This window comes from Rhododendron vialii, chromosome 7a (assembly GCF_030253575.1).
Source record: "Rhododendron vialii isolate Sample 1 chromosome 7a, ASM3025357v1".
NCBI classification, from domain to species: Eukaryota; Viridiplantae; Streptophyta; class Magnoliopsida; order Ericales; family Ericaceae; genus Rhododendron; species Rhododendron vialii.
The window spans coordinates 10735189-10760966 of record NC_080563.1 but is presented as its reverse complement, the minus strand read 5'-3'; the positions used below and the strand labels follow the sequence as shown (position 1 = coordinate 10760966).

Here is a 25778-nt window from a genome sequence, read left to right as displayed (position 1 = left end):
TGTGCTCTTAATTTTATGATGGAATTGGATCATAAAAGGGGATTCGGCAATCCGGTAGTGCAGGGGTGCACTACAGGGCCTGCAGAGCAGATCTCAGTAGTTCATGAGTGTTTTCAACGATTTGGATTTAAAATAAACTTATTCCGAAAAAATTTATTTTAAATCCGGACCATTGAAAATACTCATGAATGGTTAGGATTTGGTGCAGGGCACCCCGGATCAAGGCCCAGAAATTGTCTTGAAGTAAATGACCAAAAATGATTGGAGAGGGATCCTCTCTCTTTCAAAAATCCAGCTTCCCACTAAAACCAAACGCCCGTCAACCCATAGCCGTTAACATGGCGCCCTCCTCCGTCAACCAAAAGCAAACCACTTAACGGGAACCGTCAACTCCCTCCTTTAAATATCTCACTCTCTCTGCGCTCCATACCCTCCTACCCAACTCTTATCACTTTCCAGTTTCCCCCAGTTCATCTCTCTCTCTCTCTCTCTCTCTCTCTCTCTACAGACCAATCGAAGAGAAAAGATGAGAGAGATCCTCCACATCCAAGGCGGCCAGTGCGGCAACCAGATCGGCGCCAAGTTCTGGGAGGTGGTGTGCGCGGAGCACGGGATCGACTCCACCGGCCGCTACAACGGCGACTCCGACCTCCAGCTTGAGCGGGTCAACGTCTACTACAACGAGGCCAGCTGCGGCCGCTTCGTCCCCCGGGCCATCCTCATGGACCTCGAGCCCGGCACCATGGACAGCGTCCGCTCCGGCCCTTACGGCCAGATCTTCCGCCCCGATAACTTCGTGTTTGGCCAGTCCGGCGCCGGTAATAACTGGGCCAAGGGTCACTACACCGAGGGCGCTGAGCTCATCGACTCCGTGCTCGATGTCGTTCGCAAAGAGGCTGAAAATTGTGACTGCCTCCAAGGTATATTTATATACACATACTTTGTTCGTGAAGCGTGATTTAGTTTAATTTGAGTTTTGCTGGCTATTCGGGTTCCAACTGCTAGGGTATTACGGTAAATTGTGAAGTTATTATAGTTGTTATAGGCGGCCAATGTATATGTGCTCAACTAGGTTTGTGAAGCCTGATTTAGTTTAATTTGTGTTTTGCTGACTAGGATTGATGACCTTAACCCTAGGATACAATGTAAATACATTCTATACGTGGCCAATTTAAATGGATTCGTTTAGACATTTGACCTCAGTTTCTTTTGTTGATTATTCGTTGTGAGTTGTGTGTTTGTTGGTTTGGTCGATTTCTAACGAAATACAAATGAATGCAGGGAGATGTTTGTGGTCGATTTCAATATCTGAAGCTTATATATGTGTCGTATGTGTTGGCTTTGGTTATATAGAGTTTTGAATTTTGCTTCTGTTAGTGGATAGATTAAATAGAAATGGCTGATAAGGTGTTGGATTTTATGGCTTCGAATTTTGTTCAGTTCAGTGGCTAGATCGGGGGTTAGCCTTTCTTTGACTGTCCAATCTCGGGCAAAGGAACTGACATATGTTTTCAAATGCCCATTCCCGTATTTCCATAAACTGTATCTACAAAATGAACGTTTAACTAGCACCAGTCACTTCTCCTCTTGCTTCGCTCTGGAAAAAAAAGCAATGGATACTGAATTCTAAGGGTTTTATAAATGAGTGTTCGAGTGCCGCACCTAATCATATACATGTTTGTGTTAGGGGTCCGATTTTGCTGCGGCAGTAGCTAGATCTGCTCTGGCAATGGAAAATGGTTGATCAATTATCGGTTGTTTGTCTTAGTTTTGGAGTTTCACGTGTGCCTTTCTAATTTTGCTCAAAATATCCATGTACATTGCTCTATATACATATGAATGTAAATATATATACCCATAAACATATAAAATACATATACACAGTGATCGATCATCGATGTAAAACTGTGTTCTTAAGGTGCGTTGGTTTTAGATTTGACTGATGTATACTTTTCTAAAGATGCGTTTGTGCGGGTTTTAGAGATTATTATTTTCCTATGTAGTAGCTAGATATGATGCCTTTCAAAAAAAAAGCTAGATGTGATCTGGCAATAGCAATGGCTAACGAACGTTTGTTTGTTTGTGGGGTTTTAGGGTTTCAGGTGTGCCATTCTTTGGGAGGAGGGACAGGGTCGGGAATGGGGACACTGTTGATATCGAAGATAAGGGAGGAGTATCCGGACCGAATGATGCTGACTTTCTCTGTGTTTCCATCGCCGAAGGTGTCCGACACCGTGGTGGAACCATACAATGCTACACTCTCCGTCCACCAGCTCGTTGAGAATGCCGATGAGTGTATGGTTTTGGACAATGAGGCTCTCTATGACATCTGCTTCCGTACTCTGAAGCTTACTACTCCCAGCTGTAAGTCCTCTTCTCCGTTGATAACTATGGTTCCATTTCGACGATATGAGTAACTTAACCCTTTACGCTGTGTTTGTTTGCTGAGAAAACGAAAGACAATAACATGGCCACCCCACCCTAATGCTGACATAGGTAGTTTGGTTTGGATATAGATTGGTTCGGTTTGTTACCTTTTTCAGCAACCAAACAAATTCACTTGTCTTTGGACTCTTTACGTTATTCTAGGTTTTGATTTTGACGTCTTGGATTGCAAATACACACAACCTATGCAGGACAGATCAGGTCACGAGATACTTAGGTCTAAGATTCTCTTCCACACTCTGGAAAATACAGTTGTGACTTTACATGGGTCTCGCTTTATCTTTCCTGGACTTTGTTTTGTTTAGGAGATCTGTAGAATAATCGGTATTCGGTAATGTTATCAGTTGTTTATATATGTTTAGCAGTTGTTTGTGTGTGTGTAGATCTGCAAAAAGGCTAGTTGTTTACACCTTTTGACTAGTACAAAAGTGCACTAGCTGCTAAAGGATTACGAGTTCACAAGCCAGCTAAAAAGTCTGCTGTCCCATGTGACCATCTAGATAAGCAAAAGAAATATCAGCACTGTCTGGCTTCATTTCACGAATCTTAGATAGGGTGGTTTTCACTCACATGGAGTAGCTTTATTTTTTTTTCACTTCTCCTTGAATGCACCATGCCAGCTCTGAATCAGACAGGACTAAAACAATGTCTCACTACCCAGGCTTTAAGCTAGGCACTAGTCTAACCCTGGCATGTGTATTAAGTATTAACCTCCCCCTTTAAAGAATCCAAAAAAGCTAAAAGCGTTCCCACTTACGAATGTGAGAAGCAAGGGGAAAGGGGTAAGGGGTACGATTCTTTAAGAATGATGGACATAAGATTCTTTTGGATCGGGACGCTTTTAGCTGAACTGTAATTTAATTATGGCAGTTCCACTATATAAAGGAACTTATTGATAACTAATTTTAGTGACCTTCTATGTTTGGATTTGCTGTATAAAATTGTGTTCCAGGTTTAAGAGTACTGCAATTATAGCAGGGGACTAATTTTTCTTCATGTATGACCAGTTGGAGATTTGAACCACTTGATTTCTGCCACCATGAGTGGTGTCACTTGTTGCCTTCGCTTTCCCGGTCAACTCAACTCAGACCTTCGCAAGCTTGCAGTCAACCTCATCCCATTCCCACGACTCCACTTCTTCATGGTTGGCTTTGCACCGCTCACATCCCGTGGGTCCCAGCAATATCGTGCTCTCACCGTCCCTGAACTCACCCAACAGATGTGGGACTCCAAGAACATGATGTGTGCTGCTGATCCCCGCCACGGCCGCTACCTCACGGCATCAGCCATGTTCCGTGGCAAGATGAGCACGAAAGAGGTAGACGAACAGATGATAAATGTACAGAACAAGAACTCATCGTACTTTGTTGAGTGGATCCCCAACAATGTAAAATCAACTGTTTGTGACATCCCACCGACAGGTCTTAAAATAGCTTCAACGTTTATTGGGAACTCTACTTCCATCCAAGAGATGTTTAGGAGAGTGAGTGAGCAGTTCACTGCCATGTTCCGTAGGAAGGCTTTCTTGCATTGGTACACAGGGGAAGGGATGGACGAGATGGAGTTTACAGAGGCAGAGAGTAATATGAACGATTTGGTATCCGAGTATCAGCAGTATCAGGATGCGACTGCTGACGAAGAAGGGGAGTATGAGGACGAAGAGGAGTATCAGGAGGAGGAGGCTTGAGACCGTTACATTTGAACTAGGGTCGTTTGGTCGATGGGATTTAATTTTTTTGCATTTTGTTTAAATGTTTCTACTATTTCGGATTGCTTTGAATCAATGTTGGATACTTTGGATTGGATCCAGTCTCTGGATCTGCCTTTTCCTTCAGCTTTGCCATTCGCAATGAGTCATCGAATTGTTTCGTTGTTCTCGTTAGCAATTACCTGAATTTAAGCAGCACACATTTTGTTGTTGAACTCTTAGTGCATCCTTCATTCAAGAGCTTACAATGCTGGACTTCCCGTTGGCTAACATGTAATGCCCAAAGCTTGGATCTGCAGTTCGTTTAGTAACACGGGTTCATGCAACCAGTTTCTGAACATTTTATGCACTGGGTTTGATAATCGATTTTCTGGAGGAAAATTATTCCTTTTTTCGAAGGGCAGAAATTGATTACCATACCTATCTACTGAGAGCTTTGAGTTGGCTTCTTGTTTCTCGAAATCCCAGGAGAACCTCCCCTTTACCGAGGTCGGTGGAACAAATTAGTGAGACTTGTTCTTCGTTTAACTGCATAGAAGCCCTTCGAGTAGTTTGAAGGCCCGGTCACTGTTAAACTGAAATCAAAGATCTGCGAAAGGCTTTTCTGCAGTTGATCAAAGTTTCAGGCTCACCAGGAGACCATACCATACCTTGTAATTGCTATAGAATATGCTTCAAAAACTTTCTAGCAAGAGAGCAATCCCAATTTTATGTTGTTTGAGAGGAACGTCAGGAAACTATTCACAATACAGAAAAAAAATACGTGTGTACTCCGATCAATGGGGTTTTGGCAGAGTTTCTTGCACGTAGATGAAGGCATAGGAAAATGCCAAATAAAATGCAAGCATATCGATTGGAACATGCAACAAGACGGCATTAACATGCGATTAAGCGTGAGATCAGAGTGAATCGAAATATTATTTCCTCCGGAGGACTACATTAAGCAAGAACTAAAAACCTGTTATTCAGACCACCACAGTCCTTCCATGCGAGAGGACTCAAAATAAGCATGAACTAGAGTACCATTCATTTCCTGAAAGAATCCCAAAGTACATCCAAGTCAACATTGCCCCCTGAAAGTACAATTCCTATGTTGCAGCAATCCTTCCAAGCGGGATTGTTTCTGAAATCATCAGACAGAACCGCCGCAAGGCCTATTGCTCCACTAGGCTCCACTACAACCTTCAGAATCTCGTAACAAAGTCGCATGGCTTCTACTATCGCCTTATCCTCCACAGTAATCACGTCGTCAACCAAGTCTCGTACAATTGGCCTGCTTTGATGGAAAGAGGAAATACTTTACGACAAGTTCCAAGCAAAAAGCAGACAAATCGCATGAAATGCAGTGCATGAGATCTAGTGCTTAAACTACACAGTTGTTTTGATATCCCGATTCAGGCCTTACCAGGTAAGATCTCCAAGAAAAGCTCGAAGCCCATCTGCAATTGTGTTGGTCTCGGGTAAAGTTATAATCCTACCAGCAGCTTTAGATTGAGCAGCATCATTCGCTCCCATTGGTTCAGCAGCCAGAACTCGAATTGCAGGGTTGATGGACTTGGCAGCTAATGCCACCCCTGATATTAAACCACCTCCTACATTTTTTCAGTTTGAAGAAAGCAAAACGTAAATTAACAAGAAAAACAATGTGGAGATCGAAACAATAATTTGGACACTTCCAAGTTAAACGAACCACTTATAGGAACTATTATGGCGTCTAACTGTGGGGCTTGCTCCAGAAGCTCCAGCGATATTGTGCCCTGCCCACTGCCAACCAATTCTCAATGTTATTGAGCGTTTACATTCTTAGGATCCACTCGCACAGACAGAAGCTCAAAAAAAAAAAAAATAATAATAATCCTATTTATCAAATTTCTTAGTCTGAGAGGGCAATAGTAGAGAAGCCTGAGGAGGACATGAGCAAAATCGAGATCAACTATGTAGCATATTCACAAGCCAAAATTAAGCATAATAAGTGCATATGATTCAAGATAAAAGTCAGTTTGCACCTTATAGTACGCCCATCATTGTATGGGTGAAGAAGAACTGCGCCAGTTTCTTGCAACACTTTGGTTGCCGTGTCTTCCCTTGACCTCAAATTGGATTCACTCCAGATAACCCGGCCTCCGTAACGCTTAACATTCTCAACCTTGCATTTTGGAGCATTTTTTGGAATAATAATGTAACCTGGGATCCCTCGCAGTTTAGCAGCTAAAGATAATGCTGCTGCATAATTACCACTAATTTTGTTGGACGTGATCAGTGAAAACTCAGGGATAAAAATGCCAAGAAAATTAAATCTGGGATACTTATAGGCACAAAGCAAACCTGCTATGAGTTACAACCCCTTTTGCTGCCTGATCATCATCAAGCGAAAATACAGCATTACAGGCACCACGAAATTTAAAAGATCCACTGGAGAAAGAATAACACAAATTGGATGAAAGATATTTGCATGTTGATAAAAATATCGATAACGCAAAATCATACTTCAAATTTAGATTTCAGTATTTAACTTCTCACCCTTTCTGGAAACATTCACATTTAAAGAGTAGCTTCCTTCCAGCAATAGCATCAAGAGTTTCCGAAGAGACGACTGGTGTTCTGTGTATAAACGAACCGATGCGTAGTTGTGCTTCTCTTATGGAGGAAATATCAGCAGCATACTTCTCAGCTGTCACTTGGCCCTTCACTTCCATTTTTACACCCCCTACAGTAAATGCTCGGTCCTGCAAGTAGTAGGGATCAGACAAAATTCCTATTGGCCTTTAAAAAAATCCATCTGCCATACTAAATGAAAAGATGGCCAAAAAATTCCATCAGTTAAATGTATTTAAAATGTGATGTGTCATACCATAAGAAAAGCACCAAGGAGCAAACAGAAAAAAGAAGACTAAACAGTTTCATGTAGTTCGACTCATCAACGCATTGGATTTGTCATTCAAAGTCTTACGTGTAGTTGCAATTCATGTATCTCAAAACAGCATCGAACTTAATAACTGATGATCACAAACCTGCTTCTTGTCAGACAGAAAGTTTTACTTCACCTTTTCAAATGTTCGAAAACACATATTACTATATACCCTAGATGGGGTTAGTGCCATCTTCAAAATCACTTCAGTACGTCTCTTGGCTGCATCATAATACTTGACATGCTACGATGTCGATGCCGGGTTCTAATTTCCAAAAGGGTTTCCTCCAGAGGCGGCTCCATTCACACCCTTCCATGGTCAACTGACCACAATTTTTTATTTTTTTTGGCTTAGAATACATATAAACATTTTGGACTAGCCTTACTTTGAACGCCCGATCCAATTGTCAATAAACACCCAACCCAATTGTTTGAACACCCAACCCAAATGTTAATGAACATCCACCCCAAAAATAGCCCACAAATTAATCCACTTGAGATTGAAAGCCCACTAACCCAATTTCAGCAACCAATTGGGGCTAGTTCAATTGGCCAGGACTCCTGCATCTCATTAGGAGGTCAAGAGTTTGAGTCTTCCTACATGCATTTGGGTATTCTTTCCTTTGTTATTTCTCCCCATAATGGGGCTTGTAGTTGAGTTGGGCTTATAGTGAATGTTGTCCCTTTGATGGACTTATTTATCTTGTTGGTTCAGTTATTGAGCTTGGTTATCTCGTGAGCTCTCACACATTGAATGTAGTGTCCCGTGATTTGTATTTTGTACCTCATACATGATGCAATGATCTCTCCTACCGATTGATAAAAAAAAAACAAAAAAACCCAATTTCAGCAATAACAAAATGAAAAAAGAAAATAAGAGCAATGAAGTACATAAAAAGCAATCTGCGCAATCGAATGGGAGATCAATGGATGAATGATTGCTTAATTACTTATATAGAGAGTGATGTATTTGATACCGTTGATAACGAGGATATCATGCAACGGTTTAAAAACATGAAAACTTGTCGAGGATAATTGTAATAGCTTATATACTTTGCTATTTTTTGCTATTTTTGGGTCGCATTTTAGATGTTATGTATGACTTTTTGTTTATATATAGTTGTGGTTTCTCGAGATAGTATAGTGCAATTTCTGAACACCCTTAGAAGAATTCCAGAGCTGCCACTGGTTTCCTCTACTGTACCCCAAGAAAAGTTTATTTTGTGTCTCCTTGGTACTTCTTGTCTGCACTTCAGAAAGTAATGCCCTAATTGTACCATCCAAAACAGTCATCCCTTCCCTCATAAATTTTTCATAAGAGAAGTACTATTGGCTGGAAATACAAATGAATTATGCCATTGGAACACAAAAAAGGACACCAAGTTCTAAAAGCAGACTTGAATTCCTACAAGTTCAAGATTCATACAGCTACAGGGATGAACTCAGGAAGTCATATAACCGAGAATCCGGAAATTTTGATGATATGGGTGTCAAGAATTCGACACCATAACTGGCTCAGATTAGTAAAGTGTACTTCGCATGAGTGAATTAAAAGAAATTTCATCTCCTTTTCGAGAATTATTTGAGACCCTTTTTGACTTGACATTTTGGGTGCAAATGAACACACAATAATAAATACTGCAAGCTAAAGAACAGATATACCTATCGCCCCAGTTGTTAAGTCCAAACTGGAAGTCAAAGAAGCAAACGCCGTACCAGCAAAAATCTCAGAGGACATCATATTATACTTACAGTGAGAAGAACTGCGAGTTTTCTGCACTTCGGTTCTCTCTCTCTCTCTCTCTCTCTAATCCGCAAGAGTGCAATACTGTACGTATATTATTCCAGTCGCTATTTTTATTTTTTTGTCCATTCGAGTCATCTTTCAATTAAACGAAGATTTTTACACATTCATTTTTATCATTCACACTATTTTTTTATTCACGTAAAATTATTTTTTTATCTTTTCATTAGTTCCCTTTTTCATATTTCAAGGGATAATATAGTAAATTTATATGAATAAAACAAAAGGAGCGTGGATGGTACAAAATGGGTGCAATAATTAATTCTCCTATTTAAATAATACACATATGAATAATGACTGTTTTTTTTTTTTTTTTTTGCAGTAATTTAAAATCCTTGTTATTCTAGTACTTAAAAATAGACTTGGTGAAGACATAGACTTCTTTGTTGAACATACTATCAAAAATAACCAACCAGGGGCCTAGAGCTAGTCCACTTGTCAGCCTTTACACTCTTTACATAAAGGTAAAACTAACCCGAAGGCAAGAACTGATTATTGACTATTTCTTGGATATTATCAACTGGAAGTAATTTAGTTGTTGCGAATCTCACGTAATTAAGTAGTGTCTCGTTATTTTAATTTTCTGATACAATTTTCTTATTGCTTGAAAAAAGAAAGAAAGAGAGATTCATAGTTATGCAAATTTAATATACATCCAAATACTTCCCATTTAGTTTAAATATGTTGATACTATAAGTTTTTAACTTTATTTCTGAATTTCATACATCCAACGGGCACAATAAAGAGAAAGAAAGAATCTTAGTCTAATAAGATATGGTGAATTAAGAAATTCTTCACAAAATGTTTTATACACCCATACAGATACAAACACAGACAAAATGAGAATCAGGAAAGAAGTTAAAGTGTGTTTGATGAACTAATTTATTTTGTGTACATTTATCAAATTTTCTATAGGCCAAGAAGAGGGAAAAAAGAGAAAATAAACGGTACTAGTAGTATCAAAAGTTATAAACTTTATTCATTCAAACCATTTCAAAAAATTCACTAGGCAAGCGATCATCTCCTCTCAATTTCAAATTGCATTACATGTGAGTTCTTTCAGCGTAGACATAACCGGATGTTACTGCAGAAGGTAGTTTCAATTCCAAACACGTTATTTCGCAAATCTACTGTCTGCAGTCTTGAATAAAATGGGGCAATTGGAATCTCGGATACAATCACAATCTTGTAAGTTTCATTCAACACAAGCACAAAGTCTATTGTACAAACTTCGCAAGATAGTATAAAGTTCAAAGTACAACATTCTTCTGATAAAAAAAAAAAGTACAAAATTCTTTGAGCTTGCCTCTGTTTTTGTTTGCTTTTGTCGTATGATCTCAAGACCCGTACGAAGATACATAGATGAATTACAGACACAAAACTTATTTCCGCAGATGTTTCTCACATCTTCGAGGGCAATACCGTTTTTGTGCCAGACTCAATCTTGTTATTAGCTTCCAACAATCGGTGCTTCTGTAGCTTTGCTTTGAGTTTGAAGAGGATTACATGTACTTCATCGAAATGAGGCCTTGTTGCTTGGTTTGTATCTTCAATCCACTGCTTAACTTTCTTGTGTGGGCCTAATATTCGATCGCGATCTTTCTCATCCACGACCTAAGTCCAACAGAGTTTCAATGGGATCTCGATATAATTCCCAAACTTTTTTACCAAGTAAAATAAATAAGATTGCAACTATCGTGAAGATGTTTCACCCTTATCCATTGCCCAACTAACACGTATCAGTCGGCATAAAATAGTCCATTGGCTAACAAAGGAACCAAAATTGTCTGTACAGGGCCGCCAAAATGGTTAAAACAATAAGTTTAACCTCACTTATCTTCGTTTTCAGGTTGACTAACAGGTTAAACTTGTCCATAACCATGCAGAAGTATGACCTTAAATAAAAGATCTAGAGACATGTGAGAAGAGTTTGAAGTAAAAGGAGGATTAGCTGTCATGCAAGCAAGACATTCCAGAACTACACGTTGAGATCAGGAAGGTGATGCACTTCAGATTAACATAGCTTCTATCTCAAATCAGTAATTCTAAAGCTCGAAAGGTTCCATCCTAATCTAGATTGCATAAATCAACTCATCTTCCTTTAACCTTTTCATTATTTGTTATCGAAGTTGAATCTTTTTTCTCTTTTTCGTTTCTTACATGGTTAGGAAACTTCAAAGGTGATGAACTTCTTTGTTTTTTCTAGACAGACACACATGAATATATTGTTGGACATAAGTTTATCTATTTACCTCAAGTTGCATTAGTTCACAAACTAAGCTGAGATCTGCAATGGATGGTTTGAAGCTACCAAGTAAAAACCGGCCATTCCCCTTCAACCAAAAAGACTCGATCTGTTCAATCGATGCAGACAATATTTTCTCGCCTTCGGCAGCTGCTTGTGGATTCTTTTTAAGGCCAAGCGCAGGTGCAAGTGTCCTATGCAAAACATAGGCAGCTGAAAAGACAAGATCGATCAAGAAAGACAGAGACCTTTAGAAACTATAAGTAGAACAATTTAAAATTTTCAAGTAGAACAATTTAAATTTTTCACGGCTCAGCCCATAACCCTAGAGATTTCTACATACCATGTTAATGTCATCCACATCAGCTAAAATTTGGGCCCATTTAAGTAATTTCAACCGCTCATATCCACTCTACCCTCCCTTCTTATCATTCCTCCCCCCTTCCTCCTCATTCCCCTATGGCCTGGCCTCTACTGCCCCACAAACCCACAGCCCTCTCATCCCCCAGCCTCTCTGATTCAATACCCTATGCTCCTATCCCTCCCGTCTCTGCCGTCCCCTCTCCTACACCACCACCACTAACCCCCCAACTACATCAAACCCACCACTAAGATCTATGCTATTAACCTGGAGTCAAATAACATCTTCAGACCACGATTTGCAATTTCAGTTTGTGCACCACCTCCGATTCCTCTCAATCCAACATTGAAAGAACTATTGATGTTTGACAGGAGTATTATACATATGGGACATATAGTTATCAGAACATGGATTTTGACGGGAAGAATGGTGTATTCCAGCATCTCGGACCTTTCAATGGCAAAAAACACAACAGAATTTGGTTTCAATTGGTTGAAGGAGGTTGCAGTTAATTGGCATATTGTAAGTACTTGGGTAATGGAAGTTACAGAACAGCCATGACTAATACAATCTCCAAATAAAAAGGTTAAAAGAATTTCCATACCACAAATTGCGAACTAATTATAGGTTGATATGGATGTCCGAAATTCCAACAGGGATAGCATCACAATGGAAGGGGGAAGGCCAAGGGGTCGAGCGGGAGGGGGGCAGTCAATGTCAATTCAAAGGTCTGACATTATCAACGGCAGTAATCCAACGCACAAGGCTCCCGATTACATCAGGCTTTGGGGGAAGTCTAGCCTCAGAGTTTGTCCCAATTATTATAACGAGGTTGATTCCTCCTGCAATTCCAACCCATACCACTGCACTAGGATGGATACCATTTGGCTATGTGCCAGGTGATGACTATAGCAGAAAATGTATTCAGTCATTTAACAGGAGCATGTTTCACCACAAATCATGTGCAAAGATATTGGTCAACACTCAATAGGGTATTCCAGTGTTGCACCAATACCAAAAACAAATAAAAAAGTAAAATTATAATCAAGTCTTCAACTTAGGAATGGTACGAGACACCTGCACCACGGCGTAGATTGGAGTGATGCCAATCCAACACTGACTCGATCTTTGCTCTTTTGAATAAATCAGCTGGATACCTTCAAGAATGAAAAAGGGGAATTGTTACAACCAGGCTGCAGAAAATGAACATCTGAACTAAATGTGCTACATAACAGCTTCTGAACGTATGATGTATCCTATAATCTATAGTCGAAGATAGACATGCACTTTGTAAAAAAATGCAAATTATGCTAAGAGGACTTCAAATGCAGGTTGAGTAGCTGGATCGTATCTGTCAAACCTCCAAATTTCAGGATAGGTACGTGGGCATGTCATATTATTGCACTTGTCCTGTTTTGTTTTCCTCTATCCTGGGATAAATGGACTGTTCATGAGACAGTATGAGGTGCGTAGCTCTATCGGTTGCAGTTTTCCTAATCAGTTTCGCGAGAACACTTGTTATTTTCATTTAACTTTACAGAGGAATATCCAAAAAAAAGGAAAACATCTTTCCTTCATGATTATCAACATGGGTTCTACTCCAATAGTCCCCTCAAAACAATTTGTGCACGGTTACATTGGTTAAACTAAGAACATCTTTTTTGTAATTTATCAAAATGGGTTCTTTCCCCCAAAAAAAGGCCCATAAGACGAGTTTCAAAACCAATCAAACAAGTTTCTGGAAATTGTTCTAGAAAACTGATTCTGAAAATTACGAACAATTTTCAAAAACTGACAAGCTACAGGAGGTGTGTAACGACCCGCTCCCGCCCTGTACAATATTGTCCGCTTTGAACGCCAAACCCCATCAGACATCCCAGTGAAGTCACCCATCCCTAGATAACTCCAAGGCGAGCATGCTAAACTATGAAGTTCCAAAGGGCTTTGACGCCCTCACGGCTTTAAAAAGGCCTTGTACAAGGTAGGATGGCGATCTTATTTATAGCACAAGACATACACTTCACCAAGCGATGTGGGACCACCCCCAGTTGACCTCTCTAGTCACTGGTTAGACAGCCCCCGCACAGGTCCCAACCGCCCTCAGGCTGGTTGACCACCACCTGGAACTTCCAAGGGCGGGGCGTCACAATGTGAGTGGAAATTAAGATAGTGTTCAAGATACTAGATCCAAGACATGACCTCCACCAAGCTTAACAAAAGGAATCTCCATCTTGCAACTGATGAAACACAATGAAGGAAATCCAAGCAAACTAAGCTTTGGTTGGGAGTCTTGACAGACACAACACTACCACGACACGTCGGTGTTTGCCCCTCATTGGTAGTTAGAGCAAATAGCAGAGGTCCAAATATAGAAGCTTATCGAGAAGTAGATAGCGACAACTCTCACCAATGATCGGCAACTCCAGGAAATGCACAAGCAAGATATCTAAGAATTGCATGACTGCACAACAATTTGTAAGATGGTTACCACAAGGTTAGAGGCAGAGAGAATAAGAAACTCAGAGTAATTAAAAAGATTAAACAACATCATCCACAGTTGCGTGCATCTGACAACCAAAAGTTATGCAAACTAACCATTTCATAAGTGGAAAGGAATATTAAGTGCAAACACAATGGGCATGTTTGATTCACCGATTAGAGCATGGGATTGAGCTACAAATTCAGTGGAGACTGCATTTCTTGGGTGTGGATGTAACAAAAGATAAAGGAATTATGTATTCGTTGAACACAAACGTGGGATATCAAATATTTACAGGACGTGGTATTGAAATCCCTTTACTCTTACTTCAGTGGAATACCAACACAAACTTATGATGCAAAAAATTTCTGCTATTGCTCATTAAACCAAAGTCCATCATCATAAACTACTTACATTAAGTTCTGAACATGGTAAAAACTCTACATCCAGTCTAAAAGGAGGCTATGGTGGATTGTTTCACGACATGATAGACATGTTAACCTAACTTTATTTTTATACACCATGAATCTGCTCAAAATTGCAAATCAAAAAGCACGAGTAATGCACATACCCTTTCAAACAAAAACCATGTGAATAGTACAGGTAAACCATAGTTGAAGAAGCAAAATGAAAGTTCCCAAGTACCTCTCAAACAGCTTAAATCTTCCATCAACTATCGCGGGCACTTGTCTGAAAGGGTTTATTTCTGACATGAAATTATCATGGAAGGGAGAAAAAGTACACTCAGTCATTGGTTTCCAAACATATACTAAGATACAGGATCTGGTATTGCTAGTGACAAGAACTTTGTCTATGCGTTCTTTAATGAATTTTCAGCAAATATTTTATTGCAAAGACAGAAACATCCTTCACTGGGGGATCCCGACATAATAATTAATTTAGGAGAAGTCTACGATATGCCAAGTAACAAGCCATTGTGAAGTTATGAAGGAAGGGGTACCCTAGAAAAGTCTTGGTCAAGAAGATATGTGACAGTGTTATCAACATTGGGGTTTATTGTTACAAGATTTTGTGATGAAAAAACGTGAAGGGACACTTTGCTGTGATGTTATAATGTTTTGCAGTGCAAGATGCAAATCATTCTGGAACAATAACCAATGTTCTAAAAGTCGCTAGGTGCTAGTCGGGTGGTCGGCATATTAATTAGTAATCGGCGATAAAATGTTAGTTGGACCTAATCGGATAGGTCCCGCCAGTGATAAATCAGTGATTAATTGCTGATTAATTCCTTGTTTTAAAACACCGACAATAACGAAAGTGCATATAGTATGCCGTATGCACACCTTTTGGGGCAGTGTAGTGCATCATTTCCCTTACATGTTAACACAAACAGAAACGCACACATATCAACACAGAAATTGAGAAAGATATTCGTAGAGGTCAGGGGAGCATAATTTACCAAACTTGCATGTAACTACCAGGTTAGGTTCCTTGGAAAGACTAAAACACTCTGCAGTCTACTCTTAACTACTTGCATTCCAAAAAAACTAGAATAAAAACAATAGGCTTGTGTAAACAGGTATTGAAATGCAACCCCAAGGAGATGCCTTAGTGGTCAAGGCCAGAGAGTCCCATGGTTTGAAATATTGGCGATACGTATCAGTATCAGCCGATAGGCTCGATATGCATAGGTATCAGCCCATCCTTATCGGTATCCGTAGGTACCGAGTCCAGATTTGTCCCATATTGCAGTGTGAAGGAAAATCGCATGCGTATCCATAATACATACCAATCAACCATACGTGGTATCGGGCCATTACAGCAAATAAGGGCCAATACGGTCAAAATTACGGGCGATACGGACCGATACGTAATGGTAGTATGGGTGATATGGTGTGCAAAGTTCTAAAAAATTCACACCTCCGGTCATCGATAGCGTTATGCTATAACTGTTATGCCCCGAAACTGCAACATTGCAACCGATACCGTTATGGAGACCAATGCCGATATTATGAACTATGCCTAAGACTTAGGGGTTTGGTCCTCCTAAGGTCCCATGTTCGAAACCTCTTAGGAGCTATCAACTCATTTGGGGCTGGTCATTTAGAGCAAAGCTCTGGCTTCAATTGGGAACCCTGCAAGTGTAGTGGCGGAGCCATGTTGGTATCGAAACCCCTCAAGTTCTATAGAAGTCCCTCGCGTACACTATATATTATGTATATGTCTAGCAAAACTTATATTATTGGTACCCTTCACTCCATTTCTTGAATCTTTTGAAGGCAAAAATTCATAACAATGGACGGTTTGTATAAAGTTCGCACCATTTTTCAAAGATGTAACCCATAAAATCATCTATACTTCAGCTTTAATGTACATCAATCCAACAAATGTGTTTGCCCATCAATGATGATTTCGCAATCCATTTTCTTCAATTGTACTATGTATTTTTGTTTCTTTGTAACTCGGCCCCCTTGAACCAAAATCCTAATTCCACCCCTTCGCAAGTGGGCGGCGGCATTGGTTTCCCATGATTAAGCCAGGTGCGCGTAAGCTGGCCGGACACCTGAGTGTTATATATATATTAAACAAAAAACAGGTATTGAAATGCTTACCTTTAAATTCAGAAGAATGATGTTGACGTTTAGCTAAATCCAGCTTGATCTCCTCAAACTCTATTCCATTAACCCTAAAAAACCAAAAACGGGACATATAGTCTCACATCAGATTATACTTGCAATTAGCAACGAAGAAAAATTGAAATTTTGAGAACAAGAATTTAAACAAAGGGAAAGATATGAGGTTGATGATTTTACTTGCAGAAGATGATAACGGCGCGAGATGGTTGTGACATTCGATCGGCGTATATCTTTAGCGTCATCTTCTCACTCTCTCTCTCTCTCTCTCTCCAACAAAACGTCGGCGACCGATGACTTCTGTATTAGATCAGTGCTTCCCAGAAGAACCCGAACTCGCCGGATCTTATCCAATTTCAAATTAACCAAACAGTCCTTACGAGTTTTGAATGAGAGACCTCGGACCCCATGTTTTTTTTTTTGTTTTTTCCCTTCATTCAACCTAATCTAATCTATTCGGATGAGTGTTTATGGGTAACGAACCATATCCATGAACCTTTGGTTACTCTGGTTGGTCGGTAAATTTGCTCCTATATATTTGACCAGGGTTTGATTTTTGGATGAGACCGCAAGAAAAAGTGTTTATAGGTAACGAATCATGTCCATATACATGAACCTTTGGTTACTCTGGTTGATCGGTAAATTTGCTCCTACATGCATGACAGGTTCAATTCTTAGATGAGACCGCAAGAAAGTAATTGCTTAAGAATTCTCTGAGTCTGACATAAATGACCTGCTTTTCATAGAACCGGAAAAAGAATTAATTTAGATATTTGTAAGTGGGTCCATTCACCCTGGCTAATGAGACACGTGGTCAAAAATTTTCCTCTGTACGACTTATGCATTTTATATTTTTATATAAATGCACTTAAAAAATAATCTTGTAGCGCTTTAAATTAATAAATTACATACAATAAGAACACTACAAGAGAAAATTCTCAAGTGCATTTATAAAAAAAAAAAGAGCAACAAATATTTTTCTATTAACATTATGTTAAATTTACATGAGATTTTGTAGGTTAATTACAACCGGAATCTAGAATTACAGATAATTGGATCAAAAATCAAATACAATTTCGTCAAGGACTATATATATATAATAATAGTTGGTCTTTAAATATCTTTCACTTTTAGATTCATATTTTATTCCTTCCATTGACTTATTGAGGCTAATGCTAATCTCAAAAAATTTAAATTTAAAACAAAAAAAATGTTAATACTAATAATAAATTCAATCCAACCCATCGTCCACACAATGGGTACCAATAAACCCATTCATTCTATCGACAAACCACCTCTTATTCTTCTTCTTTTAAATTTTAATAATAATGATATGAATTTAGAGTTTTTTTTCCCTTCCGATCCAAATGAGTTGTTGCTAGTGTAAAAAGGTGGGCTAGGGGCAAATGGAGTGGTTGACCTCCCTTTGGACGTGACCATTGGACACTCACCTTAGAATGTTTGGATTTCGAATCATAATTGACTCGGCCGGAGAAAAAATACGTAGTACTTGTTATCACCAAGACACGGATCCATCATTTGAACGGAAACAATGACCTTGTTCGGTTAAGGGTTTTGGATTCCAAATATTATCGTATTTTTTTCCAATCATTACTTTTATTTTTTTCTTTATATCTCTCGCCAATCATTACGTCAATTTTTAATCATTACTATATTTCTCTCTACACTCATTACCTATAATTTCAAATCTAAAATCCCAAAACAAATGGGGTCCAAGGGTTTGGATTCTTTCAAGTCCAAATTTTGGACCGGTTAGGAGTATGTGGACCAAACATTGGCATAAGATGGTGTGTTTTCGGTAGTGAAATATTTATAGATTTTTATTAGTGAAAATAAGGTCATAAAATGTATTAAAATTTTAATATTTTTTATTAATAAAAATGGGGCCTTAGAGACTCTTACGAGTAAAATTTAAGTCTTTAAATAAATTCAAATCATTAATTATAAAAATAAAGATATAGATTTGAATTGTTCCGTCTGGTCATTGAGGACGACAGAGCGGATACCAATTGCAATTCCAAACAATAAGGAGACCCACCTGATAAGTGATAACAAGTGAGAGAGTCCATGGTAACAACCTGAGGTCGCCCGCTTCACAACATTTTCCTCTTCATTGAAACGATACATGCTTTGAATTGCGTGTTCAGAGAGAGAGAGAGAGAGAGAGAGGAGCTCGAGAGACTCCGAAACTGGCAAAGCAGTAAATGCCACGGTAATGCCGAACCGCTACTTTAAAGTCCTTCCTCGTTAATCTCTCTATCTCTATATACATAACATACATACATACATACATGCACATAATCCACAGCACAGTACCGATGGAGTATGAATGCTCACATGCATATACATACAGGAGGACATCCATACATGTGCACTAGTACTGACTGACCTATTCCAGAAGCAATTACTACACCAATTTTTACCCATTTGCATTGTTCTTTTCTCTCTCTACTACCCTCTGTTTTGGCTCCATGTTGCTCTCCCTCCCCACCACCGTAGTAAACTCTCTCTCTCTCTCTCTCTCATCCATCTGACATAGTTTGAATGGTCTCGATTCTTCACGGTGTAAAGAACCTCTTGACTCTCCAGACATGGAGAAAATCTGAAGTTTAACAAACCCAGTACAGGTATTTAAGCATTGTCCTTTACGCTTTTCCTGGGTTTATTGTTTTATCTTCTGTTCAAATTTGAATTCTCGAAATTGCTCAATTTTTAATTTTTTTTCCCCCCGTTTTGTTGGGCAAGCATTGGAGTTGTCTCATCAAAGTCGACCTAAATTTATTTCTATTTCCGAGCTCAGTGATGAGGATCTGTTAATTACCCTGTTGCTCTTGTTCTCACGCTTACTTTTTTTTACCACAAATATATATTATTTCCGTCTCAATTTACTTGTCTCATTCTATTATAGCAAGATTAAAAAAATTAGTTATATTTTTAAATTAATAATAAATTTTATATTCACTATGGATCTTATTTGATAGATCTCGATTTGTTCTACAATATTTTCAAAATCACCTAAAACATTATAAATTACAAGATATAATCAATTGAAAAGTGACACGAACTTCTAAAAGTGACAATTAAATTAGGACGAAGGGAGTGTGTATATATATATATACATTGAAGCCAAAATTCATTTTTCTAGCAGAAACAATGACCGAGAATTTAAAATACTGCTATCACAAAGATGGTTTTTTTTTTTCCCCTAAAAAATTCTAAAAGTTTAAAAAACCGTTAATCATAAAAATAATTCCGAAACATCAACAGCTGCACACACAGTAATTCATTACTTTTCCCTTTCTTTTCTTTTGTTTTGTTTGAAATTTAAGATTTTTTTCTTCGGAACTGGAAATTGAAGATTTTCCCGTTCCGCTGAGATTCTTATTACTCTTATTTTTTAAGTACGGTCAATTTCTTCACAATACAATCTCCTTTAATTTGAGAAATAACTGTACTTCCTTAGCATACTTTAATGATGCTTAATTTGAAAATCTGGTGAGATTTGGTTTGGTAAAATCTCGTTGTCATCATCAAGTCTCTGACTTCAAATGATGTAAAGTTGGTACCTTTTTGTTCCTATTGAAGTCTAAACCTTTTTCTTGTTTTGGTAATTTTGTTTGATTACCTTTACTTTGAGGCTAATCCACTGTTTTGGGGCTTTGTACTTTTTGTGGTGGATATTCAGGGGAATAATAAATTAATGTGTGATGTGTCTTTAGCGACTGGCCTTTAACTTCAAGCACGTCTTTTAGATTTTTGAATTTTAAATGTTTAATATTCCTGGTCTTAATCCCGGTTTTAGCAAAGCGAGTATGAGAAAGTATCTGAAGAGCTTTCCTTCTCAGGAGATCGCAAGTTCGAATCCCACAAAGGCCAATCATTCCAAACTTTTTGGGGCCACTGGAAGTTAGTGTTAGATCCTTCCACGAGGTAGGCTAGCACATGGCCTTTTTGGGGGGAAGAATGTGTTGACCTTTTTGTTTTATGTTTATGTGGATCTCAACCATTGTCTCTTATTATAAAGCTTCAATTCCAGTGCTAAGGAACTTTGAATATTTCCATGTAATCACACATTTCTATTATTGATCAATGTTGAAACATAAGACTATTGAAGACTGAGAAGATCTTATGGGCTCTGCTACTAGTCGTTTTCAAAATATTCTACTAGACGGGTGAGTTTTTCCGTCTACACCAGAGGATATTCTGTTTTGTTCTGTTCTCTCTTTTTTTCGGTTTGGTAACAAGGGTGTTTGAGGCTTCGCTCCACAGATTTTCATTCAGTATGTGACACATAGGGGGTTCAAGTACTTCAATGGATTTTGAAATCATGATCTTGGCTTCTTGATGAACTTATCATGACTCAGCTTGCGACCAGGCTAGTCACCTGGGGTTTTCTTTGTCTTTACAATATACATTATTTTCCTTCTATCCCGATTACAAATTTCAATTCAACAGCGGAGCTATTATTTGGACTATCTCTCTTATTTGTCTTCATGCATATTTGTGTATGTTCCCAATGTATCAATAATCCTTTGGCCATTCTAAATCATCCTGTCGTAATTGAGTTGAGGGCTCTCTTTCTGTGAGGCAATACGTGGATAACTTGATCCTGGTTTAGGGATCTTTTCTCTGTTCCTTTTTTGGAGGCCTTTGACTTTAGATCTTTTCAAATATGTCTTATTTCCAATTTAATTGAGCAACTAATGTTGGTGTGTGTAGGATTGTAGACACTATATGCAAAGCCTACATTGTGAAAACAGCCTATATTGTGAAAACAGCCTTAGTCAGGCTCAGTCGTTCTTTAGGTTCATTCTAGAATCTGATATTTGGGTTTCAATAAGCATGTCCCTTAATATGGCATAGTCGCTCATTGGAAGACCGGAAATAAGTTGATATTTATTGGGTGGGGTTAAAGTCCTAAGGTGGTAAATCTAGCTACAGTACATCTTATCCTTTGTAAATCCAAACAAGTTTCTTACCAATTTTGGAAGAAAAAGTGTTCCTATTTTCTATTTTCCAACTAACTGACTAAAACCTTCTGAAATTTCCAGCAAGTTCATGTAGTTCCCAGCTTCTTATGTTTCATATGAAACTGCTTGGCATGAGGCCACAGCCAAACGTTCTTCTTGTGTTACTCCGGTACTATATTCTTCCAGCTACTTCTTTTCAGCCACTGAATCACGTTGTTGAAGATTCGTCTAGGTTTTCATCTTTTCCATAATTGTTGTTGATTTCTGCACATGGGTCTTCTAGTTATGAGCAGATCAGGCTGCATTCTCGCTTGCCTACAAGGAGACTCAAGCCTAGAATCCTCTCAAATTACCTATTATTGAAGAACACGTACTCGTGAAAGAGCTTCAACATTTTACCATTACCTTGATATTGCTCATTGCTTTAAGTTGGCATTTTATATCTTTGATGTTGGAGGTTTATTGACTGCAGTGAAACTATGTGCTCTATTTGGTAGCTAAGAAGTGAATCATACTACTAGCATTTCTTTTATTCATGCTATTTCTTTCTCTGATGATATATCCTTGTAATATGCTTTGCCTACTGTATGTTATGTTCTTCATAGTGAACTAATTGAACAAGTTAGTCTGATTTCTTAATTATTCATCTCTTGTCAACATGATTATATCCATCAGTGATACCGAATGGTTTTGCTCGCTTCTCAGGTGGCCTTGAATATCGGAAAAGTCCATATATCTTTGAATAATCGCCGTTCAAACGCAACAATGAGCAATCTCAAGTTGGGAGTGGACGTAGTTGGTGCCCACAACCTTCTCCCCAAAGACGGGCATGGTTCGTCTAGTGCTATAGTGGAGCTCCACTTTGATAACCAGAAGTTCCGCACCACAATCAAAGAAAAGGATCTGAATCCCATTTGGAATGAGAGCTTCTACTTCAACATATCGGACCCTTCAAACCTCCACAACCTCACTCTCGACGCCTACATCTACAATGACGTCAAATCCGCTCACTCAAGATCCTTCCTTGGCAAGGTCTCCCTCCATGGGACATCATTTGTTCCCCACTCCGATTCTGTAGTCCTGCACTACCCGTTAGAAAAGCGTGGGGTCTTCTCCCGCGTTAGAGGAGAGCTCGGCCTCAGGGTCTATACCACTGACGATCCATCCATAAAGTCCTCTACTCCACTTCCTGCACCCGAAGATATTCAGTCACATGCCCAACCGGTTCAAAATTCCTTGCCATCTAAGTCCAAATCTGAGGCAAGACATACATTCCATCATCTTCCAAACTCTAATCATCAGAATCAGCAGCATAATTCTGCTGCTGGTGTAGTACCCAATCACGTGACGAAATATGGCGTGGATGAGATGAAATCTGAACCTCCGCCTCCGCAGATTGTCCGGATGTACTCCGGATCGTCGGCACAACCAGTTGACTATTCGCTCAAAGAGACAAGTCCATTTCTCGGAGGAGGACAAGTTGTTGGGGGTCGTGTCATTCGTTCAGACAGGACTGCTTCCACTTACGATCTCGTTGAGCGAATGCAGTTTCTCTTTGTAAGGGTGGTCAAGGCGCATGATCTTCCCGCGATGGATATCACCGGTAGTCTTGACCCCTATGTTGAGGCTAGAATCGGAAATTATAAAGGAATCACGAAGCACATCGAGAAACAGCAGAATCCAGCATGGAACGTGGTGTTTGCCTTTTCAAAAGAACGGATGCAAGCTTCCGTATTAGAAGTGAGGGTGAAAGACAAGGATTTGTTGAAGGATGATTTTGTTGGGCTAGTAAGATTTGATCTCAATGAGGTGCCCACGCGGGTCCCGCCTGATAGTCCGTTGGCTCCGCAGTGGTATCGGCTTGAAGACAAGAAGGGAGAGAAGATAAAGGGGGAGTTGATGCTTGCTGTCTGGATTGGCACTCAAGCCGATGAAGCTTTTCCTGACGCTTGGCATTCGGATGCAGCTACTGCTATTGACAGCTCAGCAGCCGCGTCTACACTAATACGCTCCAAGGTGTATCAAGCGCCCCGGTTATGGTATGTGCGAGTCAATGTAGTTGAGGCACAGGACTTAGTTCCTACAGAGAAGAATCGATTCCCTGATGTGTATGTCAAGGCACAGATTGGAAACCAAGTAACAAAAACGAAAAACATGCAGGCTCGGACATTCAACCCGATGTGGAATGAAGATCTTCTGTTTGTTGCTGCCGAGCCTTTTGAAGACCACCTTATTCTTACGGTGGAGGACCGCGTGGGTCCTGGAAAAGATGAGATCCTAGGGAGAGTCATCATTCCGTTGAGCATCGTGGAGAAGCGTGCAGATGATCGCACCATTCATTCCCGTTGGTTCAACCTGGAAAAGCCGGTTGCTGTGGATGTGGATCAGCTGAAGAAAGATAAATTTTCCAGTAGGCTCCATCTGAGAGTATGTCTAGACGGAGGGTACCATGTTTTGGACGAGTCAACTCACTATAGCAGCGATCTCCGACCTACGGCCAAACAGCTATGGAAGCCGCCGATAGGTGTTTTAGAACTTGGGGTCTTGAATGCAGTTGGACTCCACCCTATGAAAACGCGAGACGGGAAGGGGACTTCCGATACCTATTGTGTAGCAAAATATGGACATAAATGGATCCGAACTCGCACCATTGTGGACAACCTTTTTCCCAAGTATAATGAGCAGTACACTTGGGAGGTTTTCGATCCAGCCACGGTTCTAACTGTTGGCGTCTTTGATAATAGCCAACTCGGGGGTCCAAATGGTAAGGACTTGAAAATTGGAAAGGTTCGGATACGGATATCTACGCTTGAGACAGGCCGTGTTTACACGCACTCTTATCCACTTCTTGTTCTTCATCCTACCGGGGTTAAGAAGATGGGGGAGTTGCATTTGGCAATAAGGTTTTCGTGCACGTCTTTGGTAAACATGATGTACATATACTCGCGACCGTTGTTGCCCAAAATGCATTATGTGAGGCCATTCTCCATAATGCAGCTTGACATGCTACGCCACCAAGCCGTCAACATAGTGGCAGCTCGACTCGGCAGAGCCGAGCCACCTTTGCGGAAGGAGGTGGTGGAGTACATGTCTGACGTGGACTCTCACCTCTGGAGCATGCGGAGGAGCAAGGCAAATTTCTCCCGATTAATGTCAGTCTTTTCGGGACTATTTGCGATTGGGAAGTGGTTTGGGGATATCTGTTTGTGGAAGAATCCCATCACAACAGTGCTTGTTCATGTGCTCTTTATCATGCTGGTTTGCTTCCCTGAACTGATCTTGCCAACAGTTTTCCTCTATATGTTTCTTATAGGCATATGGAACTTCCGGTACCGCCCAAAGTTCCCTCCCCACATGAACATCAAGATCTCGCAAGCCGAGGGAGCCCACCCGGATGAGCTAGACGAGGAGTTCGATACGTTTCCCACGAGTAAGAGCCCGGATCTGGTGAGAATGAGGTACGACCGGCTCAGGAGTGTGGCGGGCCGGATCCAGACTGTTGTTGGCGACATTGCGACGCAAGGGGAGCGGCTCCAGTCGCTACTGAGCTGGCGGGACCCTCGTGCCACGGCCTTATCGGTAGCCTTCTGCCTAGTGGCTGCTATTGTGTTGTACGTTACGCCTTTCCAGGTGGTGGCGGGTCTGGCGGGGATTTACGCGATGAGGCATCCCAGGTTTCGCTACCGGTTGCCGTCAGTGCCGGTCAACTTTTTCCGAAGGCTGCCCGCTCGCACGGACTGTATGCTGTAAGACTGGGAGAAGTGACTCGGGTTCTTCTTGCTACCTGTTTCGGTTTTTTTTTTTCTGTTTGTGGCCTTGGAAGTAGCTAATGTAAAACATCTAGAACCATAAATAATTCCTCCATGGCATGTTAAGACACTTCTATATGCGTGCACTATTTATGGGCGTTTTAATCATTTTGTTAATCAGTCTGATTATAGTCAGCTGGTGATCTGCCCAAGTGTTACTGGATTTTTAGGTCTCTTGATTTTGAACTGAAATCTCTCGAGTTTTGCTTATTTTGCGTGCATTTTCCAAGAAGGGTTAAACTAGAAAATCAAAAGTGTATGCATATTCTTGAATCAGGGTGTGATAATAGGAGACCTCTTCGGCCAGGTAGTCTGCATATGGTCAGTAAAGAGCCCTGGAACCACGTCTTCTCTGCGCGCTAAATCATATTCAACCAGGCACTGGTCATTCACCGCGTACCAATACAACTTGGTTGCCAACCCAACAGCCACAG

General features: G+C 40.0%; 5 protein-coding genes across 7 annotated transcripts in view; 2 read left to right on the top strand and 3 right to left on the bottom strand.

Moving 5' to 3' along the window:
• LOC131332407 (LIM domain-containing protein WLIM2b-like) overlaps nucleotides 1-20458 on the bottom strand; it is a 55178-nt gene extending 34720 nt beyond the window's left edge. Inside the window, exon 1 of the mRNA XM_058366613.1 lies at nucleotides 20447-20458. The gene's annotated coding sequence lies outside the window, so the exon portion shown is untranslated. The remainder of the gene's footprint in view (nucleotides 1-20446) is intronic.
• Nucleotides 421-4368, top strand: LOC131332395 (tubulin beta-2 chain). Its single transcript, XM_058366598.1, has 3 exons — nucleotides 421-920; nucleotides 2095-2364; nucleotides 3453-4368. Exons 1-3 carry the CDS (start codon nucleotides 527-529, stop codon nucleotides 4130-4132), a joined length of 1344 nt encoding a protein of 447 aa, XP_058222581.1. The 5' UTR covers nucleotides 421-526; the 3' UTR covers nucleotides 4133-4368.
• On the bottom strand, nucleotides 5055-8892 carry LOC131332399 (serine racemase). Of its 2 annotated transcripts, none has more exons than XM_058366604.1 (7): nucleotides 8814-8892; nucleotides 6674-6879; nucleotides 6479-6565; nucleotides 6160-6390; nucleotides 5844-5917; nucleotides 5559-5745; nucleotides 5055-5426 (listed from the first exon to the last, which is right to left on the bottom strand). In XM_058366604.1, exons 2-7 carry the CDS (start codon nucleotides 6847-6849, stop codon nucleotides 5180-5182), a joined length of 1002 nt encoding a protein of 333 aa, XP_058222587.1. In that variant the 5' UTR covers nucleotides 6850-6879; nucleotides 8814-8892; the 3' UTR covers nucleotides 5055-5179. The 2 variants fall into 2 exon arrangements, with proteins under 2 accessions (XP_058222587.1, XP_058222586.1); XM_058366603.1 differs by having other exon boundaries at nucleotides 8724-8888.
• LOC131332402 (glutathione S-transferase T1-like) lies at nucleotides 10039-16988 on the bottom strand. Its single transcript, XM_058366606.1, has 7 exons — nucleotides 16725-16988; nucleotides 16524-16597; nucleotides 14596-14656; nucleotides 13879-13932; nucleotides 12549-12628; nucleotides 11118-11323; nucleotides 10039-10479 (listed from the first exon to the last, which is right to left on the bottom strand). The coding sequence occupies exons 1-7, from the start codon at nucleotides 16787-16789 to the stop codon at nucleotides 10267-10269; spliced, it is 753 nt and encodes a 250-aa protein (XP_058222589.1). The 5' UTR covers nucleotides 16790-16988; the 3' UTR covers nucleotides 10039-10266.
• LOC131332392 (multiple C2 domain and transmembrane region protein 7) lies at nucleotides 18726-25554 on the top strand. 2 transcript variants are annotated; one of them, XM_058366593.1, is made up of 2 exons: nucleotides 18726-19192; nucleotides 22241-25554. In XM_058366593.1, exon 2 carries the CDS (start codon nucleotides 22301-22303, stop codon nucleotides 25283-25285), a length of 2985 nt encoding a protein of 994 aa, XP_058222576.1. In that variant the 5' UTR covers nucleotides 18726-19192; nucleotides 22241-22300; the 3' UTR covers nucleotides 25286-25554. The 2 variants fall into 2 exon arrangements, with proteins under 2 accessions (XP_058222576.1, XP_058222577.1); XM_058366594.1 differs by lacking the exon at nucleotides 18726-19192 and adding an exon at nucleotides 20452-20737.
• Nucleotides 25555-25778: the final 224 nt, after the last annotated feature.

What these genes read in the sequence shown, in the direction of transcription:
- LOC131332399 (XM_058366604.1), bottom strand. Translation starts at nt 6,849, where the DNA reads ATGGAAGTGAAGGGCCAAGTGACAGCTGAGAAGTATGCTGCTGATATT. An exon ending in CATAATAGTTCCTATAAGTG is followed by an intron (nt 5,746 to 5,843) that starts GTTCGTTTAACT and finishes GAAAAAATGTAG; the next exon opens with GAGGTGGTTTAATATCAGGG. An exon ending in TTTCTTGGAGATCTTACCTG is followed by an intron (nt 5,427 to 5,558) that starts GTAAGGCCTGAA and finishes CCATCAAAGCAG; the next exon opens with GCCAATTGTACGAGACTTGG.
- LOC131332395 (XM_058366598.1), top strand. Translation starts at nt 527, where the DNA reads ATGAGAGAGATCCTCCACATCCAAGGCGGCCAGTGCGGCAACCAGATC. An exon ending in AAATTGTGACTGCCTCCAAG is followed by an intron (nt 921 to 2,094) that starts GTATATTTATAT and finishes GTGGGGTTTTAG; the next exon opens with GGTTTCAGGTGTGCCATTCT. An exon ending in GAAGCTTACTACTCCCAGCT is followed by an intron (nt 2,365 to 3,452) that starts GTAAGTCCTCTT and finishes ATGTATGACCAG; the next exon opens with TTGGAGATTTGAACCACTTG.
- LOC131332392 (XM_058366593.1), top strand. Translation starts at nt 22,301, where the DNA reads ATGAGCAATCTCAAGTTGGGAGTGGACGTAGTTGGTGCCCACAACCTT.
- LOC131332402 (XM_058366606.1), bottom strand. Translation starts at nt 16,789, where the DNA reads ATGACGCTAAAGATATACGCCGATCGAATGTCACAACCATCTCGCGCC. An exon ending in GCCGTTATCATCTTCTGCAA is followed by an intron (nt 16,598 to 16,724) that starts GTAAAATCATCA and finishes TTGGTTTTTTAG; the next exon opens with GGTTAATGGAATAGAGTTTG. An exon ending in CCTGGAGTTGCCGATCATTG is followed by an intron (nt 12,629 to 13,878) that starts GTGAGAGTTGTC and finishes TCATTCTTGAAG; the next exon opens with GTATCCAGCTGATTTATTCA.